The sequence below is a fragment of the Anabas testudineus genome, chromosome 22 (genome assembly GCF_900324465.2).
Source record: "Anabas testudineus chromosome 22, fAnaTes1.2, whole genome shotgun sequence".
In the NCBI taxonomy this organism is placed as follows: Eukaryota; Metazoa; Chordata; class Actinopteri; order Anabantiformes; family Anabantidae; genus Anabas; species Anabas testudineus.
Window position 1 is genome coordinate 819,539 of NC_046630.1, and position 20,114 is coordinate 839,652.

Here is a 20,114-nt window from a genome sequence, read left to right on the forward strand (position 1 = left end):
TCCTGACTCCTACAGCGTACGTGGAGATGTCATTTAATATGGTTTTTACTGAAACTGACTTTCTGAGCAGCTCAGTGACTGAAACAGTTTTGTACTAGGACGTCTTCTGTGTAGTTTTCCTAGTGTGATGTGGAAAACTGATTTGATTCCTGACCTCAACCCTTCCAGCACCTCCAGATGCAGCGAGAACACCACCTGTGAGCCACACCTTAGCACCAACATGTCTGTAGTGCAGCAGGTTCAACATCTCTGAAGGTGTCACGTTTAAACTTTCTGGTTCAGTTATGTTCCTAAACTGAAAGCTATTGTAAATATTAATTTAAATTTTATTAACGACCACCTGTCACTTTTTATTTATTTATTTTTTTCTTCATGTGGAAACGGCCAATCCAGATCCTGCATAGTCCTTCGGTCTGTTACAGTGAGTGTTTGGCGGCATGAACGGCCTCGATGACAGTGTGGCGTCTGCTGCGGTCTGGCGGGGCGGCCGTGGTCGGTGCCCGGTACGCAGTGAGCAGAGCGTGGGGTCCGTCCAGGGTGCTGTCGCTGACGGTCATGGCGTCCAGGTGCCGACGCAGCAGAAGCCTTAGCTGCTGGTTCTCTCGGCTCAGGTCTCCTCTCTGTTTCTTCAGGGCCTCTCGATGCAGCAGAGCAGTGTTGATGCGCTGCATCAGCTGCTGCAACTCTGGAAACTGAGATTGCTCCTACACACAGACGCACAGGTGAGAGGAAAAACGCACGATACACTATTAGAAAGGGGCCCCTGATCACCTGTTCTGATTTCTGGCATCTCGACTTTATTTGGTATTGTGGTTGTAGAGCTCAAGAGTACAGAGTACAATAAAGCTTTAATGTCCCCAAGTAGAAATTTAGTTAAAGTGAAAGGATGCTTTTAAATGATTAAATCCTATAAATACGCCAAAAACAGGAGTTCACACCTCAAACTCCTTCTAGAATGTCCTATTGAGAGGGGAAAGTCCAGACCTACCTTTTCCAGTTCCTCTTTCTCAGTCACAGAATTTTCCTCAGCTGCTGATGGTGGAAAGACATTTTCCTGCTCGTTTTCCAGCTTTCTGCACATTTCAGCCACACGTAAAATCCTCTCACCCTGAAACACCGGAGGAGACGAATCAAATCAAACAGTGGAGATGTCACAGGATCTGACAGAGGAAGAGGAGGTTTGAAGTTTCACCTTGTTGATAACTTCCTGCAGTGTCTTAGCTGCATCGTTGCCGTGGATGGTTAGGTCAGTCAGCTGTTTCCTCACCGCCATCTGAGCCCGAGTCAGCTGATCCCGGAGCTTGCGAGTCTTTGTGTTCACCTCGTTTCTGGCGCCTGTTAAATCTCGTTCCACCAGCTCGCTGTCCGTCCTACTGCACCGCAGCTTTGTCCGCAGCTTGATGATGGAGTCCTGATAGAGAAGTGGAATAGATGGAAGGTTTAATCTAATCTGAGCTGAACACCGTCATCAGTCTTCTCATAAAGACAACAGGAAGTGGACATGAACAGATACACGGCTGATTTGGACAAAGAAGAGTTTTCAAACAGACTCACTGGAATTAAAGTAATCGCACGACACCGGTTTCAACACTTCTCACTAGTCAGTACTTCAAATCTACTAGGTTACATACTATTCTCAGTGGGTGTTGGGAAACCAGAGATTTCATAATGTGTTGAAATTATGAAATCAACTCCATCACATGTAGTCTCTTCATCTGTGACTGACCTGCAGCTCTTTAACTGCCTTCTCAGCCATCTCTGCTGTTTTCATGTAATTGTTGTTTCTGGAGAGCAGGCTGTCCAGTTCCTTTGCCTCTTTGTCAAAGAGCTGCTGAGCCTCCTGGTTCTCGAGAGCCTTCTCCTTCAACTTCCCCTTGTCCTCCACGACCAGAGCTGCCCTCTGTCCACATAGAGATGGAAGAAACAGGAGGTAAAACTCAGAGATACAGTCGGGACGTCTGTAATCTCCCTGAGACAGAGAAGGAGTTCTGAGAAATACCCTGTCTTCATGAGCGCTCTCGTACAGAGCGATGCTTTCTCTGTACAGTGTGTGGATTTCACTCGTCATGTCTTTGTGCTGCTGCTCCACAGTGAACGCTGCGTCGTCCAGATCAGCTCGCTGCTGCTGAGAGTGCGCCGACATCTGCTTCCTGGAAGACATTGGGATCACCGAGCACAGATTATCAATCAGAGGTTAGTGCACGTCTTTGTCATTTTACGTCTTCACGTTTTATCTTTGCTGTGTTTTTTTTTCTGATGGACTGAGGACCTACAGTATGTTCTCACACCTGTGAAGGACTCCTCACACTCACCTCTCAGAGTTGAACCTGGAGCTCAGCTGCTGCACGCTGCTCTCCCACTGCTGCTGCAGAAACTGAAGCCGTTTTTCCTGCTGAGCCCACAGACGCTCCAAATGCTGCAGGTGAACGCGGCGCACCTGAGCCGACTGACGCTCCGCCTCCTGCAGGTCACGTTCCAGACTCTGAAAAACAAATGGAACAGGCAGGAAGTGAGACGGAGAGTCGATGTTATTAGATGGAGAGCAGCATCTGTTCACCTTGATGACGCTGTCCAGGCCATCCAGCTGCCTCTCAAACGTCTGGGTGAGGACGGAGACGTCTTTACGCAGCTCGGCAGCTCGAGTCTGACGGAGAATCGTCCTCCAGCCTTCGTTCAGCTTCAGCAGGTTCACCGCACTGTTTCTCTGCTCCTTCTGCAACTTGTCCTGATTCAGACATATGAATATTTATTGAAGTGAACTGGTGTTCAAAACACAAACTTGTCACAGATCATTTCCTCACAAAGTAGGAGCAGATAATAAAAAGACATCTCGCTGTTTCACTGACCTTCAGAAACAGGGTGAGTATCTCCTCTTTCTTCTTGGCCAGCTCCTCCTCAGCCTGCGCTCTCTGCTGCAGGTACAGGAGTTTCTCCTCCTCCGTCTTTCCTCCACCTTTGGCTCCTCCACCTTTCTTCCCTTTCTTCGGCATGATCCTTCCTCCTCCTCCTCTTCCTCACTGCTGGTTTAACATCTGTTAAATATATTATATACACATGTCATTTATTTACATTTTAAGTTTTGTTTGCAGTTTGCCAGTTGAAATCAGGTGGTTGAAGTTTTTCTCTGCTTAAATTTAAAGTGAAGATAAATAAACAGCAGTTTAAACATTTCACTGTTAATTCACTTTCATTTAATAACTCATGAGGATCTGTTTTATTTTTTTACTGTGGCTCTTTAATATCAGGAACAAATTAAACTGGATTTAGACACTTGACAGATTAAATATCTTTATAAAGACCCTGAATATAGAAAGTAACGTTCATAATAAAACTAATAATGCATGTGAGCTAAAGCTAGTTAGCTAAAGCTAGTTAGCTTAGCTATTCTCCGTAAACGTGGTTTGTGAATTAAACCGTCCCCAGGTTCACAGTTGGACATTTAACGTGTCTCTGTGAAGTTAAATCACTAATTAAATCGTTTTAATTTGAACTCACCTGTCGGAAACTCACCTGTCAGAAACTCACCTGTCGGACTTTGAATTTTTCAGCCCGCTGACGTTGTTGTCCCGTCTCCACGGCAACGGCGTCAGAGAAGCGTCCACGTGTGACGTCATTGGTTTTAAGCTGAAAGGAACGAGAGTACTGTTACTAGATTGAAGTATCTGAATACTTCCTTTGTACTTTTACTGTAGTAACTAGGAAGAAAAGAAGTAAATCTACTCTTTTTTCATATATTGACAGCTCTATATGAATTTATATGAAAGAGTTTTTCTGTATGGGAAGGATTTAATTTCAGTGCAGTCCACACTGATGAGGAACAGTTTCCTCCATCATAGATCAATTTTCACTAACCAACCTGTGTGTGTGTGTGTGTGTGTGTGTGTGTGTGTGTGTGTGTGTGTGTGTGTGTGTGTGTGTGTGTGTGTGTGTGTGTGTGTGTGTGTGTGTGTGTGTTACCAGGGAGCAGATCAGACACGCTCGATGTTTGTTCTGCAGGTTTGACACCAGATGGCACCAGGTCCCTGGTGAACATGGACACGCTGCAGAAACGACCATCGTTTATTGAGAAATGCCAGAAAAAGCAGGTTTGCATCTATTCTTCCAGCCTGAAACTTAAACTTCACATTCATGTTAATTTGATTGTTTTTATCAAGGCCGAGTGTAAACGGAGTCTGGAGATACTGGTGTGTTACCATCTTCAGTAGTGTGAACCCCTATAAACGGTACACATACACAATGGTTTCCCTTCCCTTTAGATCGTATTTAGGTAGAAATGTTTCTTAAGGGTTTACTATCTTTCAAACACCTTTAGTTGCTGATTTATTCATTCTGCACATGATGAATTCATCTATAAATTAAACAGGAAACAGTTCCCAGAAACACTCGTCCTGAATCTGCTGGTAGAATAAATGGTAGAAAATGTTGAGTGAACAGACGTTTGACAAATTTAAAGCTGCAGAAAACTGCAGAAAGTGAACGATGAGTTTCGTTCCATAAGAAAATCATGTTGTTCTGTTTTCTCCACAGTCGGGAGGACGGCTAAAAACTGGAGTGGGATTTTTCCAAATGTCCAGCGAGGAGAGGAGGAGACCTCCAGGTAAACGTCTCCATCATCCTAAGAATAAACCCCAGTCTAGAATTTAAACATGAAATCAATGAGATCAATAGTTTGTCTCAGATGAATGAACTGTAGAATATTATGACGAAAAAAGTCATTTTATTATTGAAAAATCTCTTAATCCTGCGAAATGTTGTTTTCATAAATGATCTCTGGTTTAGCTGCAGCAGCTGTAACAGTCACTAGAATAATGAAACTGAGTAGACGTCCAGTCCAGAAGTTAATCTACTGTACGAGAAACGGAAAATGACAACATGTTAAACACTCTAACACTAAGTAGATCTCTATAAGTCAAATATTATGGGATGTTCCAGGTCTTCTTAACGTTATAAAAGCTGCAGTGTTTTGTAGTTTAGTAGAAACTCATCTGTGGTTCGTTGATGCTGCTGCAGGTTTCAAGCATAAATGAGTTCTGAGGACTAAATAAATAAACGTTGCAGGACAAAATCAGACTTAATGACACATTTTATTAAAAATGAAATCAATACAACATCAAAGAATCTGTACACATCAGCTGGGTTAAAGGCTACACTTGAGTTTTATCATAATAATAATAATAATCGGAGATTTCGGTCACTTTTGTAAGAATAGAGGGAACAGAGAAAAACAATTCACAGAATAAACACTAAATGAATATTCTGAAATGATTCCCACAACATTTTTTACAATAACGTTGGAAAATTGTGGGAATAATCTTAATAATCTAATATTTTATTCTCTGAATTGTGTTTTTTTTTTTTTTTTTTTTTTTTTTTGTGATTAAAAACCTGGAAAAAAACAAACTCATCAGTGATTTGAGCTAATTGAAATCTTCTGGTTTTTACTGATGATGACGACTTTAATTAAATAGGAAACGTTTTGACGTCTGAGTGTCTGTTATATGTACATGTGTCTGTGAGCACTATATACACAGTGTGATGATGGACATTTGGTTTTTGGTTTAGAGACCAGGTGATGCACATGGAACCGAACCTGCTGGGTTAAAGTCCAGAACCAGGAAAGGCTCATTTCAAAACCTCTGAGATTTTCATATTGTCGACGGTAAGTAACCAACACGAGACTGTCGCAGCAGCGTCTGCGTCTCTCTGCTGAATGTGAAATTCTCCGTTTCATTTTTATCTTCATTCACAGTGTTAGAACATTATTATAATAATAATTATCACCATAAATGACACACAATAAATCATTGTGTGATTTAAGACCTGCAGCGGTTTTCAGCAGGGAGAGGTGCTGGTGTGAAACAGCCTGTGTTGCTGGAGAAGTTCTGTGTCTTCAGGATAATCAGGGATTATGCATCATGTTATTAAAGAACCTCACAAGTATCCAAGTACAGATGTGTCCTCAGTTGTTCTCTGTGAAATCTCGGCAGATGCCTCGAACGAGCAGCGGGATCAACTCGACGAGGCTGGTGAACTCTCTGGAGAAGAAGGTGTGGCTGTCCTTTGGCTGTGAGGACATGGCTTTGAGGTCATCCAGAGGGGCCCACGCGATGCCCACTGAGAAAATGGTGATACCTGTGATTGGTGGACAAGAGACAGGTGAAGTGATGTGTCAGGTTAACTCGTCACTCATTTTAACAATGTTTTAGTTGGCAAGAAAAAGTAAGTGAATCCTGTTACATCACTTACTTTGTCTTTGAAAGCATGAACGTTTATTTTATTCCAGGACTCAGATGAAGAGCAGACTTTAGAACCAGCTCATTCCATATTAATTAAGGTTCTTAAACTCATTCCACTAAGAACCAAACAGAAGAACCTTTCTTGTGACTCATTTGTCATCACACAGATCAAGAGGCCTCTTGAAACCCTGGTGTACTGAACATGGAGAAGTTACTGCTAACTCTACTCCACACGTTACTTTCTTATCTGTTGGGATGTTGGCTGCAGCGTCACGTCAGTCCAGTCTAGGTGTAGCTTTGACACACACACACCTTGTTTCTGTGCAGCCAGTGCCGGGCCTCTCACGTCGTCGTACGATTGTCCGTCTGTCACCACAATGAGGAAGTTGCGCCCCGGTCCACTTCGCCTGGTGGAGAAAATGACGAATTGAATTCGTATTCAGGTTTTTTCCTCCTTCAGACACAGTCCCACCTGGTGCTGTGTATAGATCATGGTTTTACCTGAACAGGTTCTGGGTGGTGTAGCGGATGGCTTCTCCTGTGGCTGTTCCTCCACTCATGTAAGGGATCCTCCTCAGAGCGTTGATGGCGTCCTCTTTGGTGGAGTAGTCAAACAGACTGAACTCGAGCTTCTGGTCGTAGGTGAACTGGACGGCACCTGGACACACGGCACAGTCACAGTCAGCTGATCAGTTAATTAACTCATTAAATGTTTCTGTTCTGTGCAGCTGACCGATGCGAGAGCCCATGTCTGAGATGTCGAAGCTCCTGGCGATTCCTGCCAAGAAGTCCAAGACCAGCCGGAAGTTTCCTTCGCCGACGCTGGACGAGCCATCGATGAGAAACCCGATGTTGACAGAGTTGTAGCAGGTTTTACCTCCAATCACAAAAACTTGAATTACTCAGGAAGTCGTTGATTTTCTTTGCTCAGTATTTCAAAAAACATCATGCACTTTGTTAATAAAATAAGAAGTATTATGATGTATTACTGTTGTAGTGTCTGTGTACAAATATTCAGCAGGATTACTGGACTGAGGTTGAACTAGAACTCCAGGTGATGATTCATTTAAATGTTTTATCAAATGTTGTGAATTGCTTTTTATTTCCAGTATTTCAAATAGTAACATGTCTATTTTCTGGAGTTAAATTTGACGTTTACTGAAGCTAAAGACAAAAAACAAGATTTAGTCCTTGAGCTCCTACAGGTGACAGGTGTAGATGTGTCTTACTGCAGAGCAGGCTGTCCAGCGAGCAGAGTCTCTGGGTCAGAGGTTTGACGTGTTTGGTGGTGCTGAACCAGCTCGGGATCAAATACGTGAAGAAGCCGTTGTCTTTGCACACAGCCTGCAGGAGGAGGGACGTTTAATCAGTTTACATGATGTTGGGAATAAAAACAGAACGTATCCCTGCGTGGAGTTCAAAAAACATGCTACACACACCAGTCATGTAGCAGTGAAGGCTGCAGCGAGAGTTTCAATGAAATGTTAAAACAGATTTGTGGGTCTCTGATCCCGGGAGCTCGATGTAAACATCAGACGACCTTCTGTGCTTTTGAATCTCTCCAGCTCCACTGGGGCTTATTATAACGTCTTCTGTGAGGTACCCTATATGAGCTTTAACTTAATTTATGTGACTTTTAATTTCGAGAAAAGTATTTGCACTTTGCTGTTTGTGTTTTTAATCTGCAGCATATTGAATTAAATCGTGTTGTGAAAAAACCCTTTGAATATAAAGAGATATAAAGAAAGTTGCCACCTTCTTCATGAAGTCCTTGTCTTGCACCATTGCGAGCTCCTCAGGCGCCGGTTTGGCCACAGACACCAGGAAGACGTTGATGCCGGACTCTCGTGCCAACATGGCCGCCTGCTCCAGGTCGTCAGACGGCCAGCCGTCCATCAGCACCATCATCACCCGCGGGTGGCCTCGTCTCGCCCCGTTGTCCTGAGTGAAGAAGGTCTCTGCTGTGTGCATGATGGCTTTACCTGCAGTAAATCAAACAGGCAGAGAAACATTGCACCATGTTTGCTTTGTTTGTTTTATGATGCTTGTGGAGGAACGAGTGTCCACTCTGCTTCAACTCCTCCACCTTCATCATTATGAAAATCAAATCATTGGACAGCAGGAAACATTTGACGTCCACATTAAGAGAAGCTACGAGGATATTTCTATTAGAACACAGGTGCACCCTGTGGCTTTAAGTTATGTTGTAGTACAGTGTAGTACAGTGAAGTACACTGTAGTACACATGCTTTACCTGTGTTGGTGTCTCCTCCCAGGTAAGCCAGTTCCTTGATTGCAAACAGCAGCTCTTTGGGCTGAGTGTAGTTGGTCAGTACAAACTCTGTCCTGGGAGAGTCACTGCGTACACACACACACACACACACACACACAGATTAAACTCACTGCACTTTAGTTCCCAGTGCCTAATGAAACTTTCTAACACGTGTGTCTGACCTGGCTTGTATGAGGCCTACATGTGGTCCTGTTGGTCCGACTCTCAACATGGCGGCCAGTTTGGCCACAAAGTTCTTCTGCAGGTTGAACCTTCGCTGCCCAATGTTGTTGCTGCTGTCGATGACCAAAGCGATGTCCATCTGACAGTCTGCACGCACACAAACACACACATAAACACTCTTCACTAGAGGAGTGTGTTTCTCACCTTGATGTCAGTTTGTCTAAGATCAAAATGACTGACGTTAAAATTAGTCCTAAAAATAAAACTGGCAGTAAACTCGCAGCTTGTTTAAAACCAATAATACGTTTGGAACAGTCAGCTGCAGTAAAAATAAAGGAAATCCAGAGTACCTTTATTTCCACCAGCCAGAGCTTTCTTCACTGACGGTTTCTTAAGTGGCTTCTTAGCTGCAAAAAAAGTAAAAACGTTTTTTAAAAGTTTTTTTATATATATATACATACAGTATATATATATATGTGCGTGTGCGTGTGTACGCAGTGACTCTCCCAGGACAGAGTTATTTATATATATATATATATATATATACACTATATACACAGAATGAATATATATGTATATATATATATATATATATATATATATATATATATATACACACACACACACTATATACACAGAATATATATATATATATATTCTGTGTATATAGTATATAGTATATATATATATATATATTCTTATATATATTCTCGGTATATAGTCAGGGAACCTGTTTATACAACACCATAGTACAGACTAGTACCAGTACTAGGTAAAGGTGTGCATCAGTTACCTGGCAGAGGTGTGGTGCTGGTGTCACTCGTCAACTCTAACGGGACGTTAACGGGCTCTGTTCACACACAGAACACAGGATGAGAAATTCACCTCAGCAATGTTACAACTGAAAATAAGATTTTCAATTCAATTCAATTCAATTCAATTTTATTTGTATAGCGCCAATTTACAACAGAAGTTATCTCAAGGCACTTTACAGTGTAAGGTTTAAGACCTTACAGAAAATATTTATACAAAAAATTATAGAGAAAACCCAACAATCCCATTTTCAGTTCTGTTCTTTACAGACGTGTCGTCCTATGATGAAATGGTGTCAATAACATAACGGAGCATCTTCACATGAAGACCAAGGTTCCTGTTCTGGAAACATCACGTTGTTGTGAGGTCATACAACTGGCTTCGTTAGATCCACAGCAGCTCGACTCCGAGCCAGGTGGCAGTAACTAAACATCTCAATCAGATGACCAATCAACAAACCAATCAGTCAGTGACCACAGTGGCTTCACCTACTGGTGAGGTTGAAGGAGGCGGTCCATCGAGACAGGCTCTGTGACTGGATGCCGTGGGCGTAGGAGCTCATGTAGTTGTGTCGTCCCTGCTGCTTGTGAACCCTGACGGAGCCTCCAGACGGACCCAGGACGCCCCTGTAGGGCAGAGAGCACAGTTCCTAAAAACATCCAGATGAATTCAAGTGGGGAAGATGAGCTGGCAGAGACCTGACAGAGAATTACACACACGTTTGTGTTTACTTTGACACTAACGGAACTGAAAGGTGTTGAGTAACAAAGTACATTTACTCAAGTACTGTTTTGAGGTTTTTGTACTTACATTTAAATAAATGGTTCAAATCAGCTCCACGTTTATTCATTAATAGTACATTTCTATTAACAGCATTGAGTAAAGAACGTGAAGCAGCACTTTAACTTCAAACACCTGTTTTGTGCATGCTGCATATAATTTATGTAAAAAGAAAAGGTCTCTTTGTGCCCAGCTGAGATCTGGTACTGGCTGTTGAAACTGGGCGGTATGTTAATCTAGAAGAGGAAAAGCAGATTTGTTCTGTTGTTTTCATGTGGATGATGCACAAAGTTCACATATACAACAAATACATTTCCCAGTTCGCTGAACTGCAGAGAACCACCACTAATCAGGTAAGTAGACGTTTTCTGCTGTTGTTTTGTTTGTTTCTCTACTTTCAATATGATTAAAGTGACATTCATCAGTGGTGGATGGAGGGATTTTGTAAATATTTGTTTACCTAAGAACAACAACAAAAAAAAAACCTGTTGAATTGAGAAAAGGTCGATTTCTCCCACAGCACCTCTGAACTGAATGAGAACAGGAAACATTGCTCAATGTGGTTTAATAGAGGACAGAGATATAGAGATATAGATATCTATACACATAGAGACTTTAAAAGGATCCTGAGGGAGCACAGTTGGTGTAGGTTTTCCTCTCAGGGCCCCTGGAGGCCCTCTACAGAGGAAGGACGAGGTCATTCAAGGTTGAAAGCTTAATCCTTCATTCCTGCACATTCCTTCATGGTGTTGCTGTTTTGTTGAGGTTCAGCAGACAGCAGGACTCACACTGCTCATTAATATGTCACATCTGCAGCTGCTGTCATTAGCAGAACACAGTCTGATCCACGTGTCTCTAAATCTACACCCAAAGCACCAGAACCAGACAGAGAATGCTCATTGTTTGTCAGACAATCGCCACAAACCCAGTTTTCAAACGCTGAAGCTTTAACATCCACACAGATCAGCATTTATTCACTAACTGAAATCAGGCTGAAGTCCTACCTGTGCATAGCAGCTCCACACACCGATGAAATGGCAGCGTAGGTCCCGGTCCCGAACACCGACGCCCTCCACTGACTGCAGTCCGGAGGACATAAAACCACCACACCATCCTCGGTCAGGTCGGCTCCACGGGTCAAACAGGTCACCGGATAAGGCACTGATCAAAAATAGCCTCAACAGTGAGCTGCTTACATGGAACATGTACATCATGGTACATCAAAGACAGACTAGCTGTAGTTATACTGTTTATTTATTTATTTATTCTACCACAAAATACGTCAAACCTATTTCAGGCGTGATATGAAGTTTAATTCTTTTGGCAACACAAAATAACAGAGGGTGAAAAAGCTAAAAGCAGCATAATTCTGTATTTATTTTATTACAGATAAAGTGACAGTTTAAATATTCAGAACTGAACTGAACTGACAGAACTGACGGACTTGATGACGACAAACAGGATTTTCTGTTACATAACACTATTCATGAGTCAGTAATTCATTGAAATAGAGTCAGAATAACAACTGGGCTCTTTGACAGAGGATAAAAGGAGCTTTTCATCTGTTTCATGTATTAGAGAGAACAGACGGGTGGCTAGTTTCAATTTCAGATATTTGTATGAATCAGGTTCAATATAAACACAGGGAAGACGGGTCGGAGGTCTGTTCTGATCAACAACAAGTCATCAGGGAGGTTTAAAGTTACCTCCATCTGTCCAGAGACAACAACAAGGGACTGTTTCTATCAGCCACTGAAATAATTCAATAAAATGAAGACAAAGAGGCGAGATCGACTGATCGGAAAGAAGGAAATCACATAATGGAGAGAGATACCTTCATCTCATCGTTATTCTACTTCTCTTCTTTTACATCACATGAACTCATCTCAAGCACAAATCACTTCACTTCATACATCAAAGAAATCTCTAGAACTGCCTTTTTCCACCTGAGAAACATTAAAGTTAAAATTAGGAGCATCCTGTCCCAAAGTGATGCTGAAAAACTAGTCCATGCATTAGTTCCTTCCAGACTGGACTATTGTAATTCATTATTAATAGGATGTCCCAGTAACTAATTCTGGAGGCAGACACCCTCTCTACATTCAAGACTAGACTTCAAACTTTCCTTTTTTATAAATCTTCTGGATCAGGTGACTCTGAACCATCTCTTAGTTCTACTGCTATAGGTTAGTCTGCTGGGGGACCTCTACTGATACACTGAGCTCCTCTCCTCTCTCCTTTCTCCTCTATCCATTCAAATTCTACCATTTCATGTCATTAACTTTTTGTCTTCTCTCTCCTGTAGTTGTGTTTCCTCCTCTCTGTCTCCCTCTCTCTGTACTTTTCTGCAGGTATCCTCGGCCTGGAGCTGTACATCTCCAGAATCCAGTTCATCTGCCCAATGTTATTACTGCTTGTTGTTGTCTTATTGCCTGCTGTTCTTTTCTCTCTTCTCCTTCCACTCACCCCAACCGGTCGAGGCAGATGGCAGCTGACTATGAGTCTGGTTCTGCAGGATGTTTCTTCCTCTAAAGGGAGTTTTTACCCTCCACTGTCTCCTGGTGCTGCTCAGTGGGATTGTTGGGTTTTCTATATAATTCTATATACTTTGTAAGGTCTTAAACCTTAAACACTGTAAAGTGTCTTGAGATGACGTCTGTTGCAATTTGATGCTTTATAAATAAAAATGAATTGAATAGAATTTGAAATTTCAAATGTTTGTGTCCAGTTAGGCCAAATATACAGATACAGACTCATCCTCCACTATCCCGACGACAATTCCATCACACCCCCAACTCACTACACCCTGATAAAGTGCCTGGATGAAATAAAAACATTACAACAACAACACTTCTATTGTTCCTTTCAAAATCTCCAAGTCACCTTCAACCTCACACCATCATTCCAACTAACACCAAAGTATTTATACAGCCTGAAACTCTTTTAGGCTTTGATCTGGACAAACCGTCAGGGTATTTTGGCAGGGTCCTGCCTCTCCCCCAGCAAGCCACAGGGCTCTGTTCTTGGTCCACTACTTTTTTTTTAATCTATGCTACATCCCTAGGTTCTATTATGCAGTGGCATAGCTTTTACTGTCATTGCTACGTTGACACACAGCTCTTCCTGTAGTTTCCACCGAATGACTTCACTGTAACATTATGCATCTCTGCATGTCTCCCTGACATCTCTGCTTGGATGAGAGAAAGGCATCTTCAACTCAACCTCTCTAAGACAGAAGTCCTCGTCTTTCAAGTCGGTCCTTCGATACAACACAACATCAGCATAGGGTCTTCAGTGATTGTCCCCACTAAGTCTGTCAGAAACCTGCAGGTGATCATCGATGAGTAACTGAGCTTTACCAACCACATCTCCTCTGTCTCAAGGCCGATTTGGCCTTTTCAACGACAAAGATTGGACGGTCTCACTCCCAATTTTCAAAAACCTGCTGAAAACAGAACTCTTCGGACGCTTTCTCTCCACTTAAAGCTAAAAACCAACAAAAAAACAACAGTTAGTTCTAGAGCCTAGAACGAGATCTGTGCTCGACTGATTCAGGCCTGATTCATTTCCCCCCAGATGACCAAGAACTGAACGTTCTCCATCACTGGACCATCTTTCAGAACCATGTCTCCGTGGTCGTTAAGTGCTCTGCCACACTCCCCACATTAAAAAAAGCATTCAAAACTTTTAAGCTAATTACGTTTGGCAGCCTTTAAAAGTTAAGCAAAGTTTGTTCTTTGAGATTCGAGGTGTAATGAGGGTCTTTATACTGTTAATCTTACTTTTTCTCTTTAACACTCAACACCGTGATATAAGAGTAGTAGAGCAGTAAATGCACACATCTCACCTGTGTATGTCCAGTACATCACTGACTTACCTGAATTAAACCTAATTACACTATTTACCACACATGACACACTGACCAGACAACTGTCAACTTAACAGTTAACTGAAGCATTATTGGTGTTGCTATAGTTACCTGCAGGTTATTAAGTCACGAGCTTTGATTCAGATCAATGGTTCAACTTTTTACTTAGTGAAGCTCAACATCTAAAATGAATTATTATTAAACAGAATTATTGGATGGAAGGAAAAACAAAGACTCACCACTGGATTCTGAGCCAAATACTGATGAATTCAGGAAGAAAAAACCTGCAGAGAAAGAGGTCAGGGGTCGTTAATCAGTCATCAAATACATAAAACTGACAGACTGATGAAGTAGAACATCAACAGAATAGAATAAAGTGGTGTGTGTACCTGTGAGAGGCAGCAGGAACGTCAGCAGAGACATTTCTGCACCTGAAACACAGACTGACTTCAGTTTACTGTGGAAAAAACAGTCGGTAACTGTGTAACCTGTTTTATTTAACTAGGTGGTCTTTCATCAGCTGTTAGGTGCTGAACTACCAGTTAGTAAACCAGTCAGTTGGTAAAGAATATGAAAACAAACATGAGTCACTAGTTTGGCCAGCCAGTAAGGCACTAAAACAGTCAGTCAGTTACCCAATGACCAGTAACCAGTCAGAAAAACCACCAGTTAACAAGAACCAATTCGGAATAAATGGTGTAAACCAGTCCACATAAAACAGTCACCCAGTCACTAAAGCACACGAGCAATGGGAAGAGCAGTTGGTAAACCAGTCAGTAAACCCCTTACCATGCAAACTATTATTAATCTATTATTGGTGAGTCTGTAAACTGATCAGCCATTCAGCAGTATCTAAATAGTAAAACAGTTTAGATAGTTAGTGAACCAGTCAGTAAACAGGCTAGTAAACAGTCAAATAATGATTATGGAGCACAGGTCACAGAAAAACAGTCAGCAGATAGTTAGCACATTTAGTCAGCCTGAAAGGAATGGGTAAAACTGGTAAAGTGAAAAGTCAGTCAGGAATTCAGTCAGTTCACTAACCACCACCAGTCCCTCAGTTTAAATTTAAATCAGTCAGTAAAAACTGCTTTCAGATCAGACACAAGAAAACATATTCAGTCATTCAGTCTGTTGTCAAAGAAATAAGTAAATTCAGTCTTACTGACTGTTCCTTCAGCAGATGTCTGTGGTGAAACTGTTTAAACAGTTTATTCCCTGGAAGCAGCAGCAGGCGGTAAGCTGGTGTCGATCGCCCGGTGAGAGAGGCAGCCCTTTAAATAAGCTCTCTCTCTCTCACACACACACACACACACACACACACACACACACACACACACACACACACACACACACACACACACACACACACACACACACACACACACACACACAGCTGAGGAGGAGGGGCGGCAGCGACAGGTCGACCTGAGAGAGAGAAGAGGAAACGGTGAAAAACATGTTCACTGATGAGCTGAAGTCAAATCGAGTTCTTTTTCTACTGGACCCGTTTTTACTTTTCCTGTCGAGATCCACGATTAAATAAATGATCACAGTGACGACACCCGGCAGCAAATGAGTGGTGGAAAAAACCATTAGTGCAGCAGGTTCATGTTTCACAGATTCAAACTGTTGACGATGCAGCAAAGAAACAGAACAAATGTGAAAATTAAAACAGGAAACGACGAGAGTGAAGTGCTAAACAGATTTCTGATAACAATTTATTGCTATTTATAAGAATAAACTTCTCTACGCTTTTAGTTTGGCATCTGATTGGTTAAAAGATCCGTCCAGCTTCGGTGATGTGACTGTCTTCTACTAGTTTAACTAGTTGAAACTGTTAACTCCTGATGGGGTTTCTGGTTGTTGCACCTAAATTGATGTCAGATGTAAGAAAGATGAAACCAACTGAAAATGAAGTGGATTAAAATACAGTCTATACGGAAACATGGACTTTATCATGTGTGCAGTTAAATGTTTAACTAGTTATGTGCTAAACTGACGTGATCCCCTTCTTCAACATATACCGTCCACAGAGGTGGAGGATGAAGATCCATGCACAGACTCATCTGAGCAGCAGGAGATCAGCATCTACACACAGATCATACGCTGCTCACACTGAGCGTCCACCTGATTAAACATCTTCCCAGAATCCTCTCGACACAGGTTAGATAAAGGTAAAAACAACATGTCAGTGCACAAAAGTAACAGCAATTTAACAGTGTTATATTACAAAATGTAGAGTCAGTGACAGACAGCATTCAGTAGAACATGGCAGGTTTGCAGATAGGAAGCCACCAAAGAGCCCGTTACTGCAGTCAGTGGATGAACCAGAAAGTCAGAATGGAACACGTAAATATATGGGGAACGTTTTATGTCAGTCCATTTCACAGCAGCTGAGATAAAACTCACAACAACACTTCAAACATAACCACACTCAGTGAGTGTGTCAGCGCTCTGTGGCAGGAACAGCTTCAACCACCTCTGGTTTCGGATGTGGTCACAGCTCTGATGGGGAAAAACCAGAACCTAAAGGTGAACTCTGCAGCTAGAAACAAAGTGGAACCACTGCGCACTGACAAAGGCTGAAAACTGGTCACAAAGTCCACTTTCTCACAGGGGAAAACCTGGCTCGTCTTGCACAGATTAGTGCAAATGCCCAGAACTTTCCCTGATTCTCTGTCTGCATTCACGGAGAAGCAGGTTTTAGAGAGTAAAGAACCTGCAGACACCTGATCTAAGTGGGTCCTGTCAGAACAAACCGCTCCTTGAGAGGGGCAGACAGCACACTGGTCTATCTCTGTCCTGTAAAAGCCTCTTATGGAGCGAGACACAGTCAGTCTACGGCTGAAACACCAGGACGACAGACTTGAGTGTTTACATACAGCTCATAGTCAGCTGAGGTCACGGGAAGGGAGGCGGGAGCCAATCAGATGTTTTATATAAAACAAGGATGTTGACCCAGGGTCTGCAGGACCACATCAGGAGGTCGAACTCAAAAAGGAAATAGTGAAATGTTGGGCTGAGAGCTCAGACCTCCCCCCCCCCCGGGAGTAATTCTATTATCCAGTTTTTTTTCTTTACCACATCTACAAAGCGTTTATTTCTAATTGTTTGTGGAAACTTATTACACAAAGAGCTTGTTCAGAACTGTGTCCTCCAGAAACTCCAGCTAAAGCACAATCAACAGTGTGAACTGAAGGACAAACAGAGTGAAGTGCAGCCGAAGGTCAACACCGTCAATCTGGACAGAAATGTGGGGAAAAACTTAAAAAACAGCTACAAAGACACAGAATCAATACAAAGACATGTAAAACCTCAAAGAGGCAGTGTAAGAGTGGACAAGCCACAAGATGCTTAGCTGGAACTGTTAACAGAGCTGCTGCTCAGTGCTTCTTTACCATTTCCTTCTGTAAGACCTACTGCAGCCTGTGTGTGGCGCTGCTGAGGCCTTAACGTTAATTAAACGTGATCGCTGGCAGCTTTGATACAGAATCGAAGAGTACTCCACATTTCCCTGGACTGGCTTTCAGGTTTAACAGGCTGGAATAAGAACATTAACTCAGTGAGTGTTTCTGACCAGCAGATAGAAGTGAACGCCCACGTTGACCAGCAGCTGCTGACCGTCACGAGGAGAAGCTGGACAGAAATGTGTGAGTGTGTGTGGACGTGCACGACTGCTCTGTGAGTGTGAATGTCCACGTGCAGGTGTGACCGTGGTGTTCTGAAGGACCACCTGTCCACGGACTCGCTTTAAGCTCTTAAAGATGTTTCGCCTCAGTGACAGTGATAAAGGCCGACTTGAACACCCAAACACTCCAAACCAGCAGGTGGCGGTAGTCGGTACTCATCATTAAGAAAGGGAACGAAGACCTTGAACTGTGCATTTACAGCAGTTTCACATCACCCTCACTCAACACAGATGATTTAGAGCTACATTCCCCTAAGAAATTAGCAAATGGCTGATGGCGTGGTGTGTCACTGGGTTTCTGTTTCACCTGAATAGCCAGGTATTTAACCACCTGGAGGGTGCATAGCTATGCAAAATAACTGTTTATGAATGATATGTCCTAAAGGGAGCATATACAGTTCATTACATCCTGAGGATTTCTCTATTCTCCCCTCCAGAAGAACAACCACATAGTGAACATTCATCATCTGGAGAGCAGGAATGAGATTTACTGAGATGTTTTATTTTACTGTGGTTGGTTTTAGATCGACAACAAACAAATAAACTGACATTAAATTTCACTGAACTCTGGTCTGAAGTTTTTAAACTAGAGATTAGTTTCTTTCCCACAGCAGCAGCTCCGGGTCAGAACCAGACTTTTCTAACCCACTCCTCCTCTTTATCCCTTCTTCAGCTTATTTTGCCGTCTCAAGTTCATCATCTTTTCTCCTTCATCATTTCTTCCTCCTCATCTCTCACCCCCTTTCATTCCTCCTTCTCTCTTGTTCCCCTTCATCTTATTGACTTTCCTCTCCTCATTTCACCCTCCTGTTCCTCCTCCTGCTCATTATTTCAGCTCCCGGGTCATTAAGTCAAAATAACAGAGTCAACGTCACCATAACTGAGCTAGGATTAACTCCATGAGTGTGAGGCCGTGTCGTCTAGAGCAGAAAGAATGAAAACCGTTTCTCACCGAGCTGAACTTCTGAATTATTCCAATTCATAAATAAAATCAAGATATAAAACTGTGTGAGTTGAAACGTGGTCGAGACATTCAGGTTCCCCTCAGGAATCAGACATTAGCCTGTGTAGTAAACTGCCATGAGTTGACTGGTATGTTGTTTGGGGCCTGCTGAAGAAAACACAGTTATCCTAAGTAAAAGTACACAGGTATTATTAGATGAAGTTGGTAATACTGTTGTATCGCTGCTGAAGCTGCTCATTTGAATAGTTTTATTCACACTTTACTGTCAACATCTCCAAACACTGAGTTATGACATAGAAACCACTGAAATGCTTCAGTTCAATATAAACCACACTGAATAATGAGTACTTTTACTTTTGGTACTTTAAGCATATGCAGGACCTTCCCCTGTAACAGAGTAGCTACACTATAGTAATAATACTTTATTTTAAGGATCTGAGGACTTCCTCCACTACTGTACTGTTCAGTTACTGTATTTAACCTGAACATTGAATACTATTCATTATATATTCAATTTGAATTACATCTGTCCGTGTGACTTTTCAGATGTTTCTATATGAAGTGCTGCTCAGCAAACTGCTTTCACACTCGATGACATAATCCTCAGATTGATCTCTTTGTTGTTGGTGCTGTGGTGCAGCAGGACTGTACCACTGTGCCACGCTGCCTTTAAAGTGATGGATGACGTGTGTGTGTGTGTTTGGTACCGAACAGTCGTCCTGTTCCTCTCCTGACTTGAGAAAACTTTCCACTCCGCAGGAAAAACACAGTTGGTGAATGTTAAATGAGGCAGAAAGCTGAACCTGCTGCAGAGCGTGGATCTAAAAACAGAATCGAGCAAAAGACAAAACTCAACAACGACATTTACAAAAAAGAACATCACCACGACCTGTGTTTCGGTCTGCGGCCTTATTTTTCTCCAAGCACCATGAAAGTAGGTGAAGATATTACACATCTTAAAGTTCCACGAAGCAACACACTGATCACTGCCAAACAACTACACTGCAGAACATTCTTATTTACTACTTTTTACAGTTATCAAAGGTGGAAAAACTACTCAAAAGTACAACAGCAGTATCTATTTATCCCAGAGTGGTTTTACTTCACCTCAGGACAGACGGCACCAACAGTGTGAAGGTGACATTCATGTGGTGGAAGTAAAATAATGAATTTATGAAAAAAATGAAGCTGAATTCGTCAACATGTCTCTTAAATGACCTTAACTTACACTTTAGGTTCGCCTTCATGCAAACCAAGTGCACGATGCTGAGCAAAGTGCAAAGCTGCTCCAGATACAAATGTTTGAA

General features: G+C 42.2%; 2 protein-coding genes and 2 long non-coding RNA genes across 7 annotated transcripts; 2 read left to right on the top strand and 2 right to left on the bottom strand.

Moving 5' to 3' along the window:
• Positions 1 to 90: 90 nt before the first annotated feature.
• On the bottom strand, positions 91 to 3,882 carry ccdc65 (coiled-coil domain containing 65). Of its 2 annotated transcripts, none has more exons than XM_026340018.1 (9): positions 3,526 to 3,882; positions 2,847 to 3,032; positions 2,558 to 2,725; positions 2,313 to 2,482; positions 2,000 to 2,150; positions 1,727 to 1,900; positions 1,193 to 1,411; positions 989 to 1,108; positions 91 to 704 (listed from the first exon to the last, which is right to left on the bottom strand). In XM_026340018.1, exons 2-9 carry the CDS (start codon positions 2,988 to 2,990, stop codon positions 417 to 419), a joined length of 1,434 nt encoding a protein of 477 aa, XP_026195803.1. In that variant the 5' UTR covers positions 2,991 to 3,032; positions 3,526 to 3,882; the 3' UTR covers positions 91 to 416. The 2 variants fall into 2 exon arrangements, with proteins under 2 accessions (XP_026195803.1, XP_026195802.1); XM_026340017.1 differs by having other exon boundaries at positions 3,511 to 3,882.
• LOC113148342 lies at positions 638 to 2,383 on the top strand. The gene is made up of 3 exons (XR_003297432.1): positions 638 to 722; positions 2,092 to 2,193; positions 2,297 to 2,383. It is a non-coding gene; the product is annotated as an uncharacterized LOC113148342 (long non-coding RNA).
• A 1,690-nt stretch (positions 3,883 to 5,572) lies between the features above and the next one.
• LOC113148341 lies at positions 5,573 to 7,040 on the top strand. Its single transcript, XR_003297431.1, has 3 exons — positions 5,573 to 5,659; positions 5,988 to 6,156; positions 6,965 to 7,040. It is a non-coding gene; the product is annotated as an uncharacterized LOC113148341 (long non-coding RNA).
• coch (coagulation factor C homolog, cochlin (Limulus polyphemus)) lies at positions 5,657 to 20,054 on the bottom strand. Of its 3 annotated transcripts, none has more exons than XM_026340016.1 (15): positions 15,322 to 20,054; positions 14,542 to 14,583; positions 14,392 to 14,436; positions 11,289 to 11,445; positions 9,997 to 10,130; positions 9,485 to 9,541; positions 9,042 to 9,098; positions 8,691 to 8,838; positions 8,491 to 8,594; positions 7,992 to 8,218; positions 7,466 to 7,580; positions 6,970 to 7,113; positions 6,738 to 6,894; positions 6,549 to 6,643; positions 5,657 to 6,132 (listed from the first exon to the last, which is right to left on the bottom strand). In XM_026340016.1, the coding sequence occupies exons 2-15, from the start codon at positions 14,573 to 14,575 to the stop codon at positions 5,960 to 5,962; spliced, it is 1,647 nt and encodes a 548-aa protein (XP_026195801.1). In that variant the 5' UTR covers positions 14,576 to 14,583; positions 15,322 to 20,054; the 3' UTR covers positions 5,657 to 5,959. The 3 variants fall into 3 exon arrangements, 2 of the variants coding, with proteins under 2 accessions (XP_026195801.1, XP_026195800.1); XM_026340015.1 differs by having other exon boundaries at positions 15,318 to 20,054; XR_003297430.1 differs by lacking the exon at positions 5,657 to 6,132 and having other exon boundaries at positions 6,552 to 6,643; positions 7,440 to 7,580; positions 15,318 to 20,054.
• Positions 20,055 to 20,114: the final 60 nt, after the last annotated feature.

Bases quoted from the DNA above. Each gene is read 5' to 3' on its own strand.
- coch (XM_026340016.1), bottom strand. From the start codon at position 14,575: ATGTCTCTGCTGACGTTCCTGCTGCCTCTCACAG. The intron at 9,099-9,484 runs GTAACTGATGCA...CTTTTTTTGCAG, and splicing joins CAGCACCACACCTCTGCCAG to CTAAGAAGCCACTTAAGAAA. The intron at 8,595-8,690 runs GTCAGACACACG...GTGTGTACGCAG, and splicing joins GTAGGCCTCATACAAGCCAG to TGACTCTCCCAGGACAGAGT.
- ccdc65 (XM_026340018.1), bottom strand. From the start codon at position 2,990: ATGCCGAAGAAAGGGAAGAAAGGTGGAGGAGCCAAAGGTGGAGGAAAG. The intron at 2,483-2,557 runs GTGAACAGATGC...TTTGTTTTTCAG, and splicing joins GCCTGGACAGCGTCATCAAG to AGTCTGGAACGTGACCTGCA. The intron at 1,412-1,726 runs GTCAGTCACAGA...CTTCTCTATCAG, and splicing joins AGGCAGTTAAAGAGCTGCAG to GACTCCATCATCAAGCTGCG.